The sequence below is a fragment of the Enoplosus armatus genome, chromosome 8, assembly GCF_043641665.1.
Source record: "Enoplosus armatus isolate fEnoArm2 chromosome 8, fEnoArm2.hap1, whole genome shotgun sequence".
In the NCBI taxonomy this organism is placed as follows: Eukaryota; Metazoa; Chordata; class Actinopteri; order Centrarchiformes; family Enoplosidae; genus Enoplosus; species Enoplosus armatus.
The window spans coordinates 22,181,120-22,202,311 of NC_092187.1; the positions used below are offsets into that span (position 1 = coordinate 22,181,120).

The following is a 21,192-nucleotide window of genomic DNA, read 5'->3' on the forward strand; positions in this document are numbered from 1 at the left end:
ACTCCACTGTGAGCCCTCCTGCAAGCTCAGTCAGAGCAAAGGAGCAACTGAGACCAGAGGGACAGGGAGAGCAACGGAGCAGGCAAAAAAGGGACATATAGCACACAACAAATCACTGCTCTCTGATGTGAAACTTGCACGTGGCCTTGGACTTGATGACTTGTTGGGAGAGTTAGTACCTGAGTTGTGTCAGACAGAATCAGAAGAGCACTCTGCTACCTGTGTAAAGTTTTGTGATAGCGGTAAGGAACCAATTTGTACCTTACGGAGAAAGGAGGAAGGCTGGAAGATCAAAACTGGACCTCATCCATCTCCTCCTGGGCTGCATCCCCCGCGGATGCATGATGTGCGGACAGACAGATTGATTTAAACACTGAACTGCATCTTTTGATGAAAGCACAACTTTTGTGGATCTCTGCAGCTTTTCCAGCCACCACACAACTTTGCTGGACACTGGATCCACTGCTCAGTGTGAGAAACAGCAGGAGAGAGTGGGGGGAAAAAGAGAATATTGCCATCCATCTCTAGCCCCCGCAGCCCACCCTCAGCTTTGGACGCCCCTCCTCTCTGCCTCTTCTTTTGCCCCCTGTACCCCCTCCCCTCCTCTACACCTCACCCCCCAACAGAGCAGAAAGCGTGAAAAATCTCACTAATGGGTTTATTTGCTGTCAGATCTGCGCCGATCTGTCATTCCCTTGGACCATTCTGCTTGACACATTTCATAGTTGAGTAAGCCTCCTGGCTTTCTGGCTAGAGTTAACAGTGCCCCTGCAACGTTGTGCTGGCTGAGAGCTCATCAAAAGGGGAGCAACGGCGGCAACAGTCAGTCTGACAGTCTCTTGGAAAGGGAGTCCCTGAAGCTGCATTCCTCTGGTCTCCTTCTCCCTGTTGGGACTTTGTGTTTGTGAGCCTTGTGGGCATCCTCAGCTTCTGTCTAATCACACGGCTGGTCTCCTCCGCAGCAGATTCAGGTTGTTTCTGCAGGGATTCTGGTGCTGATTGAAAAATAGTGTGAAGATGTGGTGTGGGGCTGGGCCTTTGGCCGTGGTGGCCGCAGTGTTTTGGACTCAGTGTGTCCTTCTGGATGGGGTGGATGCCAAGAAGGAGAGAAAGAGGCCGAAGGAAGCCACCCCACAACACACAGAGACCTACAATGCTACTCTCTCCAACAGTGAAGAGGTCGGTGGAAGCATCAAGGTAGTGACTAAAACTCTCTTGTGAAAATGAAATGTTAAAATGACCTTTTTGATATTTAAGTTTGTATACATTTAATGTAGACTTATATTGACACTTATATTGCAAACAGAAAAACAATAGTGCAGATTAAAGTTTGAAGTCAACCTGCAGATATTTAAGATATGTGCAGATTTCTTGTCAGCACAGGCAATATGCAGGGCAAATAAATTGTGGCAAAGGTAAAAGCTAGGACAGGACAGGTGTGCCCTACTGGGTCAAGCTTCAGACAGTGAGACGGACCAAAATGTGTGAAACACTAAATGGATGACTTCCGAAGGTATGCCAGGAATGTGGACATCTAAAGGCTGATCAATGCATCAATTAGTGCGCGTTGCGGGTGTCTGCCACCAATTTTCCAGCCTATGTGAACAAATCAGAATGAAGTGAAGTTTCATGTATCATGCAGAAAGAGATAAGATAAGATATTTATGAACGCCTGGTCTCCGCAGCAGGAAATGAAGTTATAAACAGACTAACTGAAGATGAAAAATGAAACATTTAGAGTTTCTATTAGCTAGAGAGAATTGTTACTATGACAACAAGTGAAAAAAGTAGTCATCTGTAACTGAAGACCAATGTTGTTTTCATTAGAAACGTACTCCTCCTGCAAAACTGCATTACAGTGGTTACTCTGTTATTTATTGGTTTATTGCTGGTGTTGCATATTTGCGCGGGTTTCCAACAGGCTATTTGTTTTGCTTTCAGCCCACCCATTATGTTGGCATTCTCATATAACTCTCACTGCCCTATATACCAGCCTCCAGCTCCTACCAGCAAGCCAGTCTCTGGAATCCTAACCGTAACCTTCACTGCCTTTTTTTCCTCCTTGAAACCAAGCAGTGAGGTCTCCTTTGTATCTTTAAGAACACATTGTAGGTGGTTGTGGCCTGGTGGTGTTTATTTGACTTGGTTTGCCCTGTAAAAGCAGAGGCTATGAAGGATGACCTTGTGTCAACCCTCAAGCCCACTGAAGATTGCGCCCCACTGGGATTTCACTCCTCTGTCTCATCCCACAGGGAGCCGGGTGTCTTCACAAACACTATTTCCCCTGAGGTCCCTTATAGGCCCACTGCCATGATGTAACTCCTGGGAAAGTTAGGTGGGCAGATATTTAAAGACCTATGGTGATGTTGTTCCCAGCCCATTGATTCTGTCATTCACAGGCCTAGTCTGACTCCGCTGTGTCTGGGACATCCGATAGGGGCGGTGCGGCCCCGAAAACTGGGGCAGCATGCCGTGTAAGCCCCTCACAAAGCCCCATAGAAAGGGTCCTGAAAGAGAACACCTCGGTGAGGATTAGCCCCCTGTGCCTCCCTCTCTAACATTCTTTTCATCTCATCTCCCACAATCAGAGGGTAATGACATAATCACTCTTAAGACGCAGTGTTATGCCAGATAGTGTCTTTGCCAAACATTGTCACCTCTGATGAGAACCTGAGCTTTAAGCTTGACATCTGTGGAAGTGGATGCATTCAAGGTCGCATTTGTTGGTGCCACCCTATCCGGGTTTCTGTTCAAGAAAAAAAAAAAAGGCGCATGCCACACACCATGAAAAGTGGTTGCTTTTCTTGGGTAGTTTGTAAGTTTATCCTATTACACATCTGTTAGGTCCCAGAGAAAACAACATGTCCATTGGAGCTGTCTTGGCAAGAAATTTGTGTTCTCAAAGAAGCCAAACATTTACACTCCACATTTACATGTTTTTCCCTTGTGCCCAGTGGAAACAGTGGAAACAGTTCTTATGATGGCATTCGTTTTCTATCTGACCAATCCCGTGTGTGGGCTGTTGGCAGCGTGCAGTCGTACACTGCATTCCTCGGGAGATTTTCCATTTGAAAGTGATCACAATAGTGAGGTGTGGAGTTGTGCTGTGAGTGGATTTTTTTTAATGAGATGATAACTGAAGTACATTTCAAACAACGGTGATCTCTGTGAACCATTACGTTTTACAGTTTTAGAGCAAAATGTCAAAGGTGCATGTACGTAAACCTTATTGCTCTCCACTCTAAAGATGAGAGGAATCTGTCATTGTTGAGAGCAGTGAGGGATCTGTGATGGCTGTAATTGAGGGAGTCGAGTCAAACATCACGCCTGGCGTGTTGAGTAATGGCTGGGTTTAGCCCGAGGCCAGGGTTTTCGTTTCCTCTCTCTCATCCCCAGTGATGATTAATGCAGCAGTGTGTGGGACCTTTTGGATCAACCTTCACATAAAAGGCAAGACAGAGTCCCACAGGAAACAGCGCCACTGTGAGAACACACACCTTTCATACACTGCTGATGATGTGAACTACCTTTAGTATGTGCTGCAGGACAGTGACAGTGAACATGTCAGACGACTAAGAAGGTTATTTGACATAAAAATTACCTAATGAAGTCATCTGAAAGTCTTTTGTCATTACATCTGAAATCTGCAAGTAAAATAAACCGCACAGGATTGTGATTTCTCCACACAGACATAGAGGGACTGTTTTAACTGGATTTTGTTTCATTTATAATAACTTCAGATTGATGCCAGATTAATAGAAATCCCTTAATCTTGCCTGATTCTTATCATGTGCTGGTCATGTTCCCGAAACCATGATTTCAGAATTATTGCTACACTTAACAAAACACTGGTCAACTATGGCTTCAAGTAAAAACAACTATAGTGCTGATTAGTCAACATAAGATGGCAATTTTATTTTGTTATTGACAATGGAGCATAGTATTTCAGATTTATGCTGCAAATGCATATGATGTGTATTGTGCAGTTGTATATCAAAAAATCACAATAATACTGCATTAGAGAGTGTTATGTCCAGTGCAGCAGTCAGATTAAAGGAATGCTTCATATAAAACAATATTTACTATTAAAGGAGTAGTTTGACATTTTGGATAATATGCATGTTCACTTTCTTGTCAAAAGTTAGATGAGAAAATCGATACCACTCTCTTATCTGATAAATGTAAAGCTACAGCCAGGAGATGGTTAGCTTAGCTTAGCATAAAGACTGGAAAAAGTGGGAAACACCTAGCCTAGCTGTGTCCAAAGGTAGCACAATCTGGGGCGATTTTATACAGTAAATGTGTAGTAAATGTGTGTTGGGTGGATTTTGTTACCTTCAGACCATGCCAAATTAGCTGTTTCCAGTTTTTATGCTAAGCCAAGCTAACCATCTGCTGCTAGCTTTATATTTATCATACAAACATGCGAGCATTACCGATCTTCTCATCTAACTCGAGGCAAGAAATTATTTCCCAAAATGTCGAACTATTCCTTTCAAAATACATTTTATTGTGTTTTGGCACAATGTTCTCTTTAAAATGTACATGATGTACAACAGCTTTGCAGTTTCAGTTAATACCCTATCATATTTCTCCAACAACCCAATGTGACAGGGGAAAATTAGTTGCATAATAAAAGCAAAGAAAAGTGAACCGTTTACAGTATATACTTATGTAACACAATGCAGAGCCACACATGAATCATATAAAAGGAGGAGGATCTAATGACTTCCAACCTGAAATGTTCTGCCCACAGTCAAAACATAGGGCAAACCTGTGTACCTGACATGGAACTGGATCACTGGTGCTTTTCAACAGCTCATTTTACCTACCACAGGGAAAATGAGCACTCACTCCAGTTTCAAAGCTATAATTCGTACACAAAACAGATGTGACACAGCGCTCGAGCTTATATTGCCTTTCATATCAAGAGGAAGCCAAGATTGTCTCTGGTGATTTCTTAAGCATAAACACAAATTTATTCACTTTCTCCCACACATGATAAATGCATACACACTCTTGTTGGGACAACAGTGAAGTTAAAATCAGGCCACATTATAAGAAGCATGTTCAACTATATCATTATATAATAACTATGTTTCATTTACACTTCCAAACGGTGTTCCTTCAACATTTGTTGAACTAATAGCAGCATCCTCATGGTGCGATAGAGTAATTATGTTTTGCACGTGGAGCTTGCCAATTGAGTAATAACACAGTGAGGAGAGAACAGAGTCAACATTGCATGCCTAACTGTGTTTAGCTCTTAAATCCTCAAGGCAATCTGTGTCTGTGAGGTGCAGCGGTGGGGAACGCGAGGGTGGATGCATGGCGACTGGGATGCACGCAGGTTACCAGGATCCCCTTCGTCCCACACAGCCCGGGGATCCCTGCCTCCCGGGGTGGGATCGGCCCAGCGTTAGGCCCGTCAACCCATGCATGGATGACTGCACAGGGAGCAGTACAGGGATGTAAAAACAAGGGATTATAGAAGGCTCTCCATCATCCTGTCCAACCTTAAACCCGCCTGAGCAACATTTTTTATCAGCTGCAAAAAGGTTTCATGTCGTCTCGTGTGTATGAACAGGTAGAAAAACAGATAACACATAAAAGAAAACAAGATAAGTTCAACTGTACACATGGAAGAATTCAGGAGCTGCCTGCGATGGAGTAGAGTTTCAGTATCTGGTTGCAGCCCCAGAGACATGTTTTAACAGTTGTGTTTGTGTTTTTGGTGGCATGCTGCCCCAGGGAAATATTTTCCCATTTTATTGCTTCAAATAAATTCAACCTAATTTTCCCCAAACTACATGACAAACACGCTTAAAGCAGTGCACGTCGAAGAATTATTCATGCAGACCCAAATCCTTTGTTTCTGGGTAATAAAATCTCACAAGGCCTCAGTGAATGATCAACAATGATTACAACTGATTCACTAATTGATCCAAAAACTCTAAACTCACTGTGCTGGAGGTTAATAAAACAATCTCTGTTCACTTTCATTGTGCCATAAGTACTAGGCACAATCAGTGGCTGAGAGTAACTAAATATATTTACTCAAATACTGTACTTAAGTTTAATTTTGAGGCTTAAAGATTAAACCAGTGATTCCCAACCTTTTGGCTCATGACCTCTTATTAAAAAGCTGTCTATGATGGCTGTGTCTATGAGCTGTTTGCACTTCCACCAAAGAGACATTTCTCTTCTTAACATCTCAGATGGTTTCATTTAAATAACTTTTTTTATTTTTCCATACCCCATTAACCCTCTCACGACCCCTCAGATTTATCTTGTGACCCACTGGAGTAAACTAGCTAACTGTATAGAAAGATGTTAGCCTGCTAGCACCTCTAAAGCTCACTAATCAACTCGTCATATCTCGCATATTCGCCGTTTTACGTGGGGGTTATGAGCTGGACTATTTCTTGGCTGGGCGCAGTAACTTCCTGGAATATCTGCTGGTTGCCTGGCAACTGCACAGAGGATTTTGTAACTGTTGGACAGAGCCAAGCTAGCTGTTTTCCCTTGTTTCTAGTCTTTGTGCTAAGCTAAGTTCAGCTAACTGTCTGCTGGAATCGATTTTCTCATCTATCACTCTGCAAGAAAGCGAATAAGCGTTTTTCCCAAAATGTTGAACTATTCCCTTAAAACTAGCTCCCCTCCGCCCAGTTACAACAGTAAAATCAGTGTTAACAATCTAATAATGTCATATATTATATTAGTCAGAGCAAGTACCTTTACTTTTATACTTTAAGTACATTTTGCTGATAATACGTCTGTACTTTTACTTATGTGAAATGTTGAATGCTGGGCTTTTACTTGTACAGTAATGGAGAATCTTTACATTGTTATGTTGGTACTTTTACTCACTAGGACGTGAATACTTCTGCCAAACCCTGGACACAATGCATCCCATTCTTTAGATCTGAGCCCCAGTAAGGTGTCATGATTTAGAGCCCCGTCAATGAGGATAAACACTGTCTGGAAGATTTAAAGTTTCACACCTTTAGACAGATACCTGACACATTCTCTCGGTCCGTGCTGGAAAGGCCTGCTGACAGACAAGGCCACTTTGAGGCACTCACACTTCAGCGATGATCAAAGCCAGAGCCCCGGTGTTCTTCATCAACTCTCAGACTGATACCTGGACCCGCTCCCTCCCCACTTTGTTCACGAGTTGTACGTGCTGATACAGAGCTATGCCAGGGAATCCATAGTTTACTTTACGCCACAGTCAATAGCAGCGAGTGAGAGATTGAATGCTTCTGACAGGTTTTTCTGTGTCATCAAGCAATATGGTTTTCACGTCTGCATGTGTGGAGTCTTTGATGTTCTCAGTCGAGACAGACTCACCTGCAGACAATGAATCCCTTTTTTTTTTTTTTGGCAAGTTGTGTGAGCCATCCCAGCTGTCACTAGACAGTGTACGTTATGCTCCGACAGTGCTTAAAATAAAAATCTGTTTAAAGGAAAGAGTTGAGCATTCCTTAAGCTGATGATTAAATTATTTATACAATGATTTGGTGTTATTTTTTAGCTCAGAAATGAAGGTAATAATTACCTTGGTCATAGCCTTTCTTCCTTGAGCACAGAAAATCCTTGAGGGCAAGTTTTTAATGGCTTAATTACAATGGCGTGTGTTAAAGAGGATAACAAGCTCAGAGTATGGCTGATTTCCTGGCAATGATATGCTGTCTTTTTTATTATTTTGTAGGGAATGGCTAAGATGTGTAATTATATGTCACATGTGTGGGCCGACTTGCACTGTTTCATATTGCTGGAAAAGCAAGACAATGAGCTATGACACTGATATAAACACAAGAACAAATGTTAAGCTTTGACTAGAATTAGCGTCCACTGGCTCTCGTTATCGGTGGGTGTCTTTTATATCGTACTGAGCTGTCTCAGAGTGTCTGAGGTGATGATTCACAGTTTTACAGTCAACCCCAGTGGAAATATACTCAAATTGCCACAGGCAGGGAATACTAGTACAACCCCAGCACCACCGCAACCCCCAGTCATCAACATGTTAATATTTGTTCAAGCTTACAGAACTGGTATGTTAAAGGATTAGTTTGACATTTTGGAAAATTTAATGTCTGTGTGGTAAATATGAAGCTACAGCCAGCAGCTAGCATAGCATAAAGACTAGTGCGGTTAAGCAGATTTTATTACTTTTGGACAGAGAGGCTAGCTATTTCCCCCTGTTCCTAGTGTTTATGCTAAGCTAAGCTAACCAGCTGCTAGCTGTAGCTTCATATTGAATGGACAGATAGGAGAGTGGTATTGACCTCCTCATCTAACTCATGGCAAAAAAAGCAAATAAGCATTAAAGCGGCTTTTAATGCCATTTAGCAGCCAAAGAGCCAGATATTTCCATTAGCAGTTGGTGGAGACCAAAACCGGAGCGGAAAGACAGTGAATATTGGACTTCATCAGGTGGCCAGAAACAAGACTTCAGATGAATGATGATGTTGCTCTGTAACTGCTGATGTGTAAATAAGCAGCTGTTTACTATCAAGTTCACCATACCAACTTAAAAGGTGATGTAATGTAAGTGTTGTGTTCACAGCTTGTTTCTGCTGCACCCTCTGCTGCACCCCAGTTGCCAAAAAAAACATCAGTTATTGCAGGTTGAAGTATTTCCCAAAATGTCCATACTATTCCTATAAAGCTTGCAGAACTGGTATGTTAATGAATATGAAAAAATGACATGGCAAAAGGAAAAAGCAGTTTATCCAACAGGCTCACAGTCTTATGGAAACAGTATTAAGTTGTGTAAAAAGTATTCTTGTCTTGACCAAATCAGTCTTGCTTTTATCTGTTTCCAAGCCTCAAAATCACAACAAAAACACGGAGCGATCCAACATGCAGCCGGCGCAGTGCCTGTTAAGTTGTTTATTTTGTCTGCTGTCAGAGAGAAGAGAAAGTCACAGAGGGAGAGAGACTGCTGCAAATCCCCAATATAAAAAAGAGTTTTTTTATTCCAGTATATTGAAAAGACAAACAAGGACTTACTTTGTTGCGGTGGAACTAGAGGCAAGTCTTTGACAGTGAAGAAAGGGGCATGTTGGTTTTGCAGATAAGTGATCCGTGTCCTGCTGCCAAACCTAAACAAATTCCATTTCAGGCAGCTCACCTCGATGGCTCGTCTTTATCTCCTCTTCTATCTCAACTGAAGGCACTTGACGTTTGGGGAAGGGTTAGGGTAAGATTCAAGCTTTCTGTAATTGGAATTCATTCAGCCTCACATTTTAACAAGATGAAAACACGCCGGTTGTAGCATAAAAATGTTGCTTCCAGAGGTTTTCTCAGAGTGTTTTCTTTCCTATCTCCATAACAGATCCCAGTCTCCTATACAGTAGTTTATTATAAATGAGTGATTTCAGATAAGAAGGTCGAACACAGATACGATTAGGAAACAGACTAACAATCTTAAATCATGACTCGCCCTGGTGTACATACTGTATATACACTTGTTATCTTGTTTATTAACTTTTCCACCGTTACGTTACCCACACAAGCAGTATTAATAAAAGAAAATGCTAGCATGTCTTTTAGTGAGGGAGAAAGCCTTGGCCATTTTGACATGTTGTTATAAACTACAGTAATTGAGGTCTGCAATCCACAGAATCTACATCACACATACACGGGCAGACTCATTTTTCACCAGAGTGCTCATGGAAATTTTCATGTGCTGAAAAAAAAAAAATCACTTGACAAAGTTTGTTTACATTCATCCAAGCTTGTTGGGCAAATAAGAACTGACGTGGCACCTGAGTGAATTATATGAAATGAAAAAATAAGTACAAGGTGAAACTTTCGGAGGAGAATTGTGACTAAACTTAGATGGCAAATTGAAAAGCCTTTTCGAGGAATTGCAGTCGACTGGGCAGGAGAGACAGAAGGAAAGAGGTTTCCCTGTGTGACCTTCCTTGGTGTCTGGCACCATTTAATTGTATCTTAGGGCAAGATTTTCCAGTGATGGCTTAAAGGAAGAAATAATGACTCATTGGATTTAGCTTCCTTTGCATTATGCCCCATTTGGGGCGAAATTATTTAGAAATATAATATATGATTTATCTGGTAAATCGCACTTTTTAAAAGGCTATAATTATTGCATGAGAACACTGTGGGGGTTTAGAGAAAAGTCTGCGTCTGTGTTCCTTGTTATTGAATCTGGAACATGTATATACATTACTTTAATTCGTCCTTATTTATTCTGTTAAGCAATTTGTAAAGCACTTTGAACTGCCACTGTGTGTAACCATCACTACACCACATCAGTGTTGATTAAACTGTGATTTGCCTTGATATCCTCTATTTTGTATGGGTTAATATGTATTTTGGCCTCATAATTCACATGGGAAAATATTCTTTTTCTGTGTCTTTGTTTCTGCTGCAGATTTCTGACAACCAGAGAGTGGATCCACTGGGATCATGGATGGACTTTGTCAAAAGACCTGTTGGCAACTTCCCTGGAAAGTGTCGCAAACGCAAACGACCCCTGGTAAACCCAGTAGATGAACGTTGTGTCTTGCAGTTTTTCAAAAAATCTTGCTTTTCCTATATACTACAGTAATTGGTAAATAAGACAAACCTGCGTAATGATTTTCAGATCAAGTTTGATGCATGACAATGTTTTGTACGTCTTTCCTCCGCTAGCCGGGCCCACCTGGTCCTCCAGGTCCTCCTGGCCCACAGGGACCTCCTGGCTCTCCAGGGGCTGAAGTGACACAGGAAGTTCTTCTTCAGGAGTTCAAAGACATGATTAAAGGTAGAAACATGTTGATTTTCCAGCCCAGACACATTTCAGCCCCCCTTTAGACTACAAGGTTGTTCTTTCATTCATTTTGCAGAGATAACCTACAGTTAAACATTTCAGTACGCACAATTTTATGTTGGGTATTTCATCACATTATCACAAAAGAATAGTTTGAAAACTGATGTCAACTCATTCTGCGCTGTAATGACCTGGATGTGTTTGTTTCAGAGGCTACAGAGAGGAGAGCAGCAGCCTTGGACAGACAAGCCAGCCCCAGCCAGCTACCTACAGCTCTCCTCACTCTGGAGGGGATGACCTCCTACCGACGAATAGAGGAGGCTTTCCACTGCAAGCTCAAGGGACCTGTGGTGGTCGACAAGAAGACTCTGGTGGAGCTCCAGAACTTTCAGACAGTATGTTTGTTTGAAAACCAAGTAAATGTTTATGAACTGGTTCAGCTTCGCTCCCTGTGCATGGCTGAAAAAGAAAAGTTTTGGCTAATCCTCCTCTGCATGGTTACACACTTTGTTTCTGACCCATTTGCTTCTCTGTCTTAACTGTGTTTGAAAGAGCGAGTGTTTGGTAATCATCGCTTAGTTTGCATGTGGGGGAATTATGAGAGGATCATCCCCTCACTGGTAACTGGCACTGGCAAAGCATGCAGTGCCACTCTGAGACTCAGACTGGCTCTTTGGTCAAAAATATCTACTTTTTCAATTCTACACATCACTCTCTGGGCGGCATACAAAAGGCACTCTGTCTCTGACTTGGAATAAAGTGTGGAGAGGACAGAAATAGACACTGTTCGAAACAGCATGCTGTAGTGGAAGAACTATGCCCTGTTGGGATGGGCTGACAAGGCTGGAGGAGGGAGGATTAAGCTTTGCCGAACTATTTAACATGCTAACACAGCACTATGCTATAACAGATGTGTTACTACGGCTTTGCAAATGATATTTTACATGTTTTTGCAGAGTAAGAAGTAAAGAAATATGACAATGAAGGAGGACACACGCATTAAAATGGGGGTGGCCACACCAGAAAGTGTAGCTGGCGAGCAAACCGCTAACACGCTAGCCAGCCTGGCTTGAGCTAATCTGCTAACTGTAGCTCTCTGAGGTCCATTATATTTTCTCTACAGTGTGCCATTAAAGGGGGATCAACTCATTATTAGCTCTAAAATGTGAAAATCTTCTGTGGTTTCAGCCGCCAGCTAAAGGAGCCTTCCTCAGAGGGTCGGGAATGGACCAGTCTACTGGGAGATTCACAGCTCCCATCACAGGGATCTACCAGTTCTCTGCTAATGTCCACATTGGTAAATCACAGTAACTGTCTTATATGTTGTATTAGAGTATATGTGTTTTGCAAATGTTCAGGTAACGTCTAGAGTTGCTGGTGTGTAAACTTCCCCAAATCCAATAAAGAACAGGACAGAACCGCTAACGTTAGCCTAAACTCTAAACTCTGATAGCATCCAGTTGTGTCTAGTTACATTTGCCAAGCTAGGATTGGACAATCACTGTTCAGGGGACGGGTTTTAGCGAGCTGTCACGTCAAGGAAAATATATATTTGTGAGCTATGCGTGAGCCAGTATCTTCATGTGACTGTGAACATTTTGCCTCCTTACAGACCACAATGAGGTGAAGAGGAGCAAGAGTCAGCTCAAGGCCAGGGATAATGTGCGGGTGCTGATCTGCATCGAGTCACTCTGCCACAGATACACGTAGGTATTCTGTACCATTGTTCACTGGTAACCTGGTTTTGATCTTATTTGAGATTTGTTTACATGGAACATGAGAAACCTGGTTATTCCTCAACATCTCAGCCACTGTTTCTGTACCAGCAGAGAGTGTTCACAAACCTGGATAAGGTGTTTACATGCTACAGTATCCTGGTGTCTATCGGAGCACTCCAGGTAGCATATCCAGGTTTCTCAAAACCGGAATAAGGTTTTCTCCAGAGCTGTGATACTTCAAAAAATCAGAATACTAGTGCACATGTAAACGCACTAATTGAAATATGCTGTAGAACTTGTGCTGAATCCAAATCCAAATCAAACCCTACTCTAACACTCTTTGTTACCTCAACAGATTGTATCCATGTGGTTTTCATTTGTTGTGGCTCTAACACATGCTGGTCAGTTATACCACCTATCACAGATAAAAGTTAATTCATCATCTGACTACAACAACCACACTTTGTGTTCTTGACATTGTTGTTTTGACAAATTGTTTACTTCCCCATGTAACAGTGCCATTTTATTGGTGTTTAATGCTGCCTTTAGTTTCACCAGAATTTATGAGTTGTTAAAGGTGTTGTCTGTTACACTTTGTGTGGAACCAGTGCGGCATTTCCTGTATAAAAGCAGAGCAGGTCTTTAAAGGAAATGTCCTCTCACTCAGAGCCCTCGTCCCTGTCGCCTAACTAATCTTTATAGACTCACCTTTGACACTTCAGGCTGCCTGTTATATTCAGCAGCACAGCAGTGAAATGCCCTTGTTTGGGATGTGGGAGACAGATAATGAAGTATCTCAAATCTACATGTCGACACGGCAAAGAATTACAAATCCTGTTGGAAAAGGTTCTGAGTTCTTTCCAATATTTCAAAATTTCTATTTACATAAAGTCAGTGAAAACTGCTGAAATGAATTGCTCCCTAAAGTCTCTCCCGGACTGTGCAGAGCTCCACAGCCTCCCTTCTAGCTTGGTACAATAAGGGGAACGTATAAATAATATTATTATGATGGGTTACCTAACCCAAAAGAGTCCTTGGCTCTTGCTTTTTTCGAGCCAAAGCCCCAGCCAGTCTCGCCCTCCCACACATGAAAATGCAGAGAATGTGAAATGAGGCTCATTGTGATGGCAGTTGGAGTGAAGACAAACATGATTGATTTGCCATAAAAATGTAGCATTTTCCACTTAACAGGAGCCAGTGCTCTCACTGTGTGGTTAAAGCCTGCAGCGATGTTACAGCCATCTATACAGACTCTCAGAGCATTGAGTTGTTGAAGAAAAGTTTGACATTTTGGGAAATACGCTTATTCTTTCTTGCTGAGAGTTTGATGAGAAGATTGATTCCATTGTCAAATCTGTACTAGCAACAGATGGTTAGCTTAACTTAGTATAACAACTGGAAACAGCTAGCATGGCTCTGTCTAGAGGAAACAAAACCTGCCTACCAGCAAATATATATATATCAAAAAAGACAATTCGCCTTTTTTTACGGGCGGTTATGTGCCAAAGTATTGACAGCGGAAGTGAAGAAGTCTTTTACCTTTTACCTTTCGACAGAGCCAGGCTAGCTGTTTCCTCCTGTTTCCGTCTTTGTGCTAAGCTAATTTAGCCGGCTGTCTCATCAAACTCTTGGTAAGAAAGCAAATAAGCTTATTTATCAAAATGTTGAACTGTCCCTTTAAAATAAGACATTTTAGTTCATTTTAACAAGGTCTTGAGGAATGCAAATTTGACATGAACACAATATTTTAACAGAAATGTCCTTTTTTTTTAATATGACTGCAGCTCACTGGAGATGATTGTTGGATTAGAAAGTAACAGCAAGATATTCACCGTCAGTGTGCAGGGGCTGCTGGAGCTACAGGTGAGCAGCACACTTAAGAGACACTCAAACATATACTATCTGTATTTGTGCAATCTGTCTGCATCACTCTTGCATATTTTCCTCTGCAGGCCGGCCAGTACACCTCCATATTTGTGGATAATGCAGCAGGCGCTTCCATTACAATACAGAACGGCTCAGATTTTATGGGCATGCTGCTTGGCGTATAGCCTCACACATGAACGGGGCATCATCCAAGCCATCCACTGCTGCCGTTTTCTTTTTATGTTTTTTTTTTTTTTTTTTTTTTACAATGGACCGCTTATGAGCACCACCACATAGTACCAAACCACAGGGGAGGTTTGAAGGAAGGATGTGAGGCTGACATTGACTTGACTGCTTGTCAGATGGTGAAAGGACAGTGTGAAGAACTCAAGGACTGAGTTTGTTTTTCACAGTGCGCTGCCACTTCCCTGAGGAACTTGGATGCCTGTTGCTTCACCAATAAAATAACCTGAAAATAAAGCAGTGAATATGTCTGTTTCAGTATATTTTACATGGTTGTTGAAGACCTTTGTGGTAAACCAAAATATCAATGTTTGTTATGTTCTCTGGATAGATGTTGGGAACATGAAAAAGTTTTTATTTGTGTGTTTAATGTATACTGACATGTTTATATTTTATGTACACACTCATGAACTATAGTTATTTGTTATCATGGATTAAATCTCACATTTATATATGTTATATGGTACATAGACTGTGAGTACACTGGACAATGGAAACATGCTCAAAAGACAGAATACGGCCCCCACAACATCTTTGGAAATGTGATCTCCCACATATAATTACATGTTTTGTAACACAACTATTACTGCATTTTTAGCATTGCTGCATGTTCAGTCCACCACTTTGGTTCAGAGTGAAATATCTCAACAAATATTTGATGGATTGCCATGACATTTTGCACAGACATTCATGGTCCCAAGAGAATGAATCCTACTGACTTTTGTGAGCCGCTGACTTTTCATCTAGCCTCACTATGAGGTTGACATTTGTCGTTTTGAGTGAAATATGGCAACAGCTATTGGATGGATTGCCATGAAATTTTGGTACACACATTCATGCCCCCCTCAGGAAGAATTGTAACGAATATTAGCATGCTGACACGCTAAACTAAGATGGTAAACATGCTTAACATTGTACCTGCTGAACATCAGCATGTTAGCATTCTCATCGTGAGCATATTTGCATGCTGACGTTAGCATTTAGTTCAAAGATGTGCAGCCTCATAGAGCCGCTAGCATAGCTGTAGACTTGCATGGCGTATTCACATTACAACAGACAAACAAGAGTCTTGCGCTGCGTGTTCTGCGTTGGTGTGTGCACTATTTATCACTTTACATCGCTACGTTTCAAAGACTGTTTTTGTAACACACCTGGTAGCTGCATCTACATTCTTACATTTCGCCAAGCAAATATGTGTTTTGCTCTGGTCAGTTCTGGAAACTGTTTTTCATCCATCTCTTTCGTCCCTCGCTCCACCCAGAGCCATCGCAACACACCACATACACAACAATGGAGGAGGTGTGTGCAAACGCTGTTTTTCCACAGTAATGTGAATACGCCGTTAGTCTCGTTTGAATGTGTCAGACAAACCGAGATCCGCCTTTTGACTGTAAGAGGACACTTTGTGGGAAACCTTAAGATTATTTTTACAGTCTTTTTTTGTGTTATCATTTATCATCTGTTTATTTTCACTGTATTTTATTCTTTTCATGACATATAGATGTTTGTAATTTATCATAACTGATACACCAGTAACATTGGAAAGCATTGACATTTGATATGGTATTTATGTTTGAGGAAATGTATGAATCACGTGTTGATTTACACTCTCGTGGACTGTTGAAACCACGGATTATTGCAAGAATAAAATTATATCTTTTTACTATTTTTTTAATACCCATACTATGCTGTAATTTGAAATTAAACTTTTTAAAAACGTTGCCACTGTAATAATGTCTGTAATAATGATGGTAGTAGTGACATGCTTGTTCATTTAAACATCTTATCATCTGTAGCTCAGGTGAGGGGAATAACTAATAACTAAAATCTAAATGTAATTCAATGGCTATCAGAACTTCTTCTTCTTTCTCTTTCAGTATCTCATTTATTAATGAAAACATCCTCTGGAGTTCATCAGAACATTTCTCTGTGGCGTCATTTGAATTGTAAAATACCCAAAATACCTCAAATACCTTTGCAAACACTGGCAGACCGCCAAGTAAATTCATGACTGCAGACCTGTAAAATATTACTAAAACATCTTGGTGTTTGAAATGAGACACTCGTGTCATTCAGGATCATGCGTCCAGGGAACTAAATCTAATGGCTGTTACCTTTCGTCCAGGCTGTATTCTATATTTCTCAAGTTTCCAGTTTAATTAAAGCTGAATAGCTGTTGTCCATCACAACACGCTGCAGTCCAGTAAATTAGACTTTGTTGCTGCTCTTTGGAGATTATTAGAAAATCTTTAAAATCACTATATTGTTTCTTGGGTGGTCTCACAAAGCGCTAATAAGAAGGTCTTGGACTTTATTGCACAAATGCTTGTCCAGCCAGTAAAATGAGCTTGTTAGCATCATTGCATGAATGCCTTATAATAGAGGCTTCTCATGGAAGCATTGCTGAGATGCCAAGTGTCACATACTGTACCCAAGGACCAACCACAAGAACGTTGCACCCACGTGCTATTTCAGCCACCTACTGTAGCACACATTTCAGACAGGAATGGGCTGCTTGCTGAAACGCACGCCCAAAATTTGGAAAACAAATATTACTTTTTTATTTCTAAATGAACTACCCGACGTGTTCTTATTTCCCCACAGCTTAATTTTAACAGAAAGTACCAGTCAAGAGAAATGTTTTGAAAACGACAAATGAAAATAAAGATGTTGAAAATAGCTCAGCCAGAATTTATAGTGTATATTAGGTGACTGGGATTGCTGAAGCATGTTCACTTTCCTTTTTTTTAATAAGCTGAAGTCTGAAGTCTTTCAACATGTTTAACAGAGCAGAGATGACAGACGATATATGTTTACATAATATTTGCCTTTTCATTGCTCAAGAAGCAACAGAATGGCACACACTTGTGAGTTTTGATTGTCTTATGTTTTTTTTGTTTTTTTTTTCCAAAATGTGTTTAATGACAGCTATGTGAGCATGCCGTAACGCATTCGCTGCCCTGCAGTGGAACATGGAGCCTGCCAAAGTGGTTGCGAAACCACCCTGCGCCACGACTCTGACAGGAATTTCCCATCGCCCCATTATCAGCATCAGACAAGCTGAGTGATTGCAATTACATCTGCCCAAATGCTAAGAGCAACTGCTTTTTCTCTTTTCCTTCAGAGAAGTGAGGTATTATGAATGGCCCCATTGTGAATCTGTGAGGTTTCTGTCTGCCCTGTAAACCAACATAGTTGGGCTGTGTAGCTTTAATGAGGCCTTAATTATGAGATTCCTCTACCTTAGTGACTGACTCATTGGGTGACGGCTTTAAGCATATCCCCCTGTGTACAGGCGTCACTAAGACAAAGGGAGACTAGAGCTAAATGTGACCATATAATGACAACACCACACATTTTCAATACCTTGTGCTTTCTTTACAAATTCAAAATCCATATAAAGCAGGGAAGTCAATCCGAATCACTTATAGTTACCATTAAAAGTGCTGAAGTTTACTCCAAACACACACAATCAAGCATGGTTACGAGCGGTGACCATAGTTGGAGCCCAAATATGAAGAGGACGTGACATTTTGGCGAGGAGCCAGCCACCGGCCCCGGACCCCATGCATTCTGTCTTTCTTCTCTGTTTGTCAGCACTTCCAAACATGGCTACCTGCAGAGAGGAACAGACAGTCAGACTCTCTCTTAGGGATGCCAGGCTCCTGTATATTATGTTTTTAGCATGCCATGGATTTTTTCACAGCAGCCTAAGTTACTCCAAACAGAGCCGAGCAGTCCAAGTCCCGCTGATACCCGAGGCTGCCCTAAACAAACCTGTTGCTGTGATACGGTCCCCTCTGTCCTCCAAGTGGATGAGGATGAAAGATAAATGCAATGCAGTGAAGCTGGTTTTCACATTATTATTATGTGTATTTGTAGCACTTTCTAATAAGGCACCTTTTATAAGGAGTTTATAAGGTGTCATTAATTGCCTTATTAATGTTAAATAGATCATTTACAAGTGTTTTATAGATCCTTTACCAACCATTAATAAGAACAACTTTTACAAGTTGTGGAAAATCCTCCTCCATCATGACACTTGCTGTGTGTTTTTAGCTAGCAGCTAAAATCAGTATTTCTATATTGGATAATGGATCACATGATTACTTGTATGTGAAAGGAGTCACTCATAGTGATAAACCTACCACCCGACTCTGCTGTTCCCATCAGCTCTACTGAACTTTATGTTTTCTGGACAGCAACTTTACTGTTTGGGTTCACGCTCATCGCTCCCATATTGTTGTTTGGCAGTTGTTTTTTGGCAAAAAGCTCTAAAAACAATAAGTAGATATTTCAAGTAGATATTTCCTTAGTAGTTGGTGCAGACCAAAAACAGAGTTCACAGAGAGTTAATATTGTTATTATCAGTTGGACAGACACATGACTCCAAATTAATGATAATGTTGCTCTGTATCTGCTTGATGTATGAATAGGCAACTGTTAGCTATTAGGCTTGCCATATCAACTTAACAGGTGAATATATCTCAGTGTGGATGTTCACAGCCTCTTTCTGCTGCCCCCAAGTGGTCAACGCTTGCAACTAAACAACTTACTGTAACAAACATTTAGCAATAATATAACATTTAAAACTGGCAGACATTTTGACTTATTAGAAAGTGATAAACATGTGACCTCGTGTTAATGACCTGCTGCATTTATGGCCGAATATATGAGGAGGAGGATTTTCTGCAACCTGGCAGCCAAAGAGTTGTTCTTCTTAATGACTTAAAACTGACCCAGAATGATTTATTAAACATTAACAAAACCACTAATTACAGCTTATTCTTTTATAAAGGTGCCTTATGAGGAAGTGGTGCTGTTATCCCTCTCACCTTCACTGACTGTACGTTTAACTCTTTGCTTCAACCTATTGAAATACTTTCCCAGTGTGCAAAATGCACCTCAGTGTAGCTTCACAAGGAACTTTTATCATGAACACTTTGAATGCTAATAAAAGATATTTAAATGTGTGATTTAATTGTATTAACCAAATCAAATCATATGAATTCTACTAGAGTCAGAAACTGAGATGGAAGTTAGCTAGTGCTACTCTAAGCTAGGCTAGCTAGCGTTTACCTGGACTAGTTTACTAACCATTATGATTAGATGTATCGACTTAATTATTTATGGGGCAAAAGAAACTGAATTATTAAGATGTTGGAGCCTCAAAACAGATGTTTAAATTACAAGGCACACACGTAAAAAGTGGGTAAACTCGCTTTAGCTAAGGCTAGCTGTGGCTATCTCATCCAGCTAGAATTTACTAGCCAAAGTTCACTCAGTGCAGTTTGGTTTTTAGCTCTGTTTTGTTGTTCATGCAAATCTCATATGCTGTGTATAGCTTTTATATGATAAAACAGATGTCAGATCTGGTCTTGTATTTTGGCTTTGTGGGGCAGAACAGAGTCTAATAGGAATAATAGCTCAGGCACAGCTAGAGTTGTGATTCATGCTGTGTTTCATCACTCAGCTGCCATCTCATTGATTTGTCACTGGACTTTAAATTGAAGGAGACATATTTTTAATTGACATTTATTTGTTCCTGCATTTTGTTTTAGGCTCTACATGATTTGCCCAGAAGAAGAAGAGAAACACAAACACACAGATCACATCTTTATAAAGTGACCGCAAGATATTATCCTGATATTGTCTACCTGTGCAGATTGAGTGCCATGACCACTTTTCTGTAACCCAAGCAAACTGAATATGTCATGTCTCCCTCTGAGTAATCTTGCATTAATGGCGTCTGGGCGAGAATGGTTGCAAAAACAGACAGCAGCTATGTAAGTATTTTCAGCAATTTAGTTCTCAAATTGCAGCTGTCAAGAGCATTTGAGGCTTCCCTCAGTCATGCATGGCCCCTGAAAATGTTGTGTCTCATGTCTCTGTCATGTCTACATCTCTGCACCTTTACAGGTTCACTCAGCAATCTCTTGTGCAATTACACAGAAAGTTATATGGGGACACATTAGAAACACTGGTCCAGCTTGACATGCATGCACCAACCCACACACACAAACCTCACAGCATGGACAGGCAGCAGGAGAGAGTCTGGTGTAGTTGGAGTGGAGACGGTGGGTTTTAATGACACAGTATCTCTCAGAACGCTGTTCCCATAATTAGGCTCTGTCTGACGTGGATCTGTCATTGGCATTGATTGTTTGTCCTGATGCCCACCTCCTTGGGGAGAAAAGTGTGTGAGTGTAGAGGGGAGGGAGGAGGGTGGATGTTTGGATCCCCTCGAGCTGGACAGGTTGCATTCAGAAGCCCATGGGAGGCCCAAACTGGAGCCATTGGTGAGATTGGTATCGTGTTAATGGCTCCACAGGCTCCAAGATACATAGCAGCAAAACCATAAGAGGCACTGGAATGTGGAGCTCCCTTGAATCATTGTCATAATTAGAGACAATTGCACATGCAGACCCAAGACCTATTGTGCTCATTTGGAACCTGTTTTGTCTGACTTGTCTCATGCCTCACTACACTGCTTGTGTCTGGGTGTTTGTGTGTGTTAAAGATATTGTTTGACATTTTGGGAAATGTGTTTATTTGCTCTTTTTGCCGACAGTTTGACGAGAA

General features: G+C 41.2%; 1 protein-coding gene across 1 annotated transcript; it reads left to right on the plus strand.

Moving 5' to 3' along the window:
• The first annotated feature begins 1,017 nt into the window (after positions 1–1,017).
• On the plus strand, positions 1,018–14,552 carry c1qtnf12 (C1q and TNF related 12). The gene is made up of 8 exons (XM_070911120.1): positions 1,018–1,197; positions 10,406–10,510; positions 10,666–10,777; positions 10,994–11,178; positions 11,972–12,080; positions 12,396–12,489; positions 14,286–14,364; positions 14,454–14,552. The coding sequence occupies exons 1-8, from the start codon at positions 1,018–1,020 to the stop codon at positions 14,550–14,552; spliced, it is 963 nt and encodes a 320-aa protein (XP_070767221.1).
• Positions 14,553–21,192: the final 6,640 nt, after the last annotated feature.

Bases quoted from the DNA above. Each gene is read 5' to 3' on its own strand.
- c1qtnf12 (XM_070911120.1), top strand. From the start codon at position 1,018: ATGTGGTGTGGGGCTGGGCCTTTGGCCGTGGTGGCCGCAGTGTTTTGG. The intron at 11,179-11,971 runs GTATGTTTGTTT...CTGTGGTTTCAG, and splicing joins AGCTCCAGAACTTTCAGACA to CCGCCAGCTAAAGGAGCCTT. The intron at 12,490-14,285 runs GTAGGTATTCTG...ATATGACTGCAG, and splicing joins TCACTCTGCCACAGATACAC to CTCACTGGAGATGATTGTTG.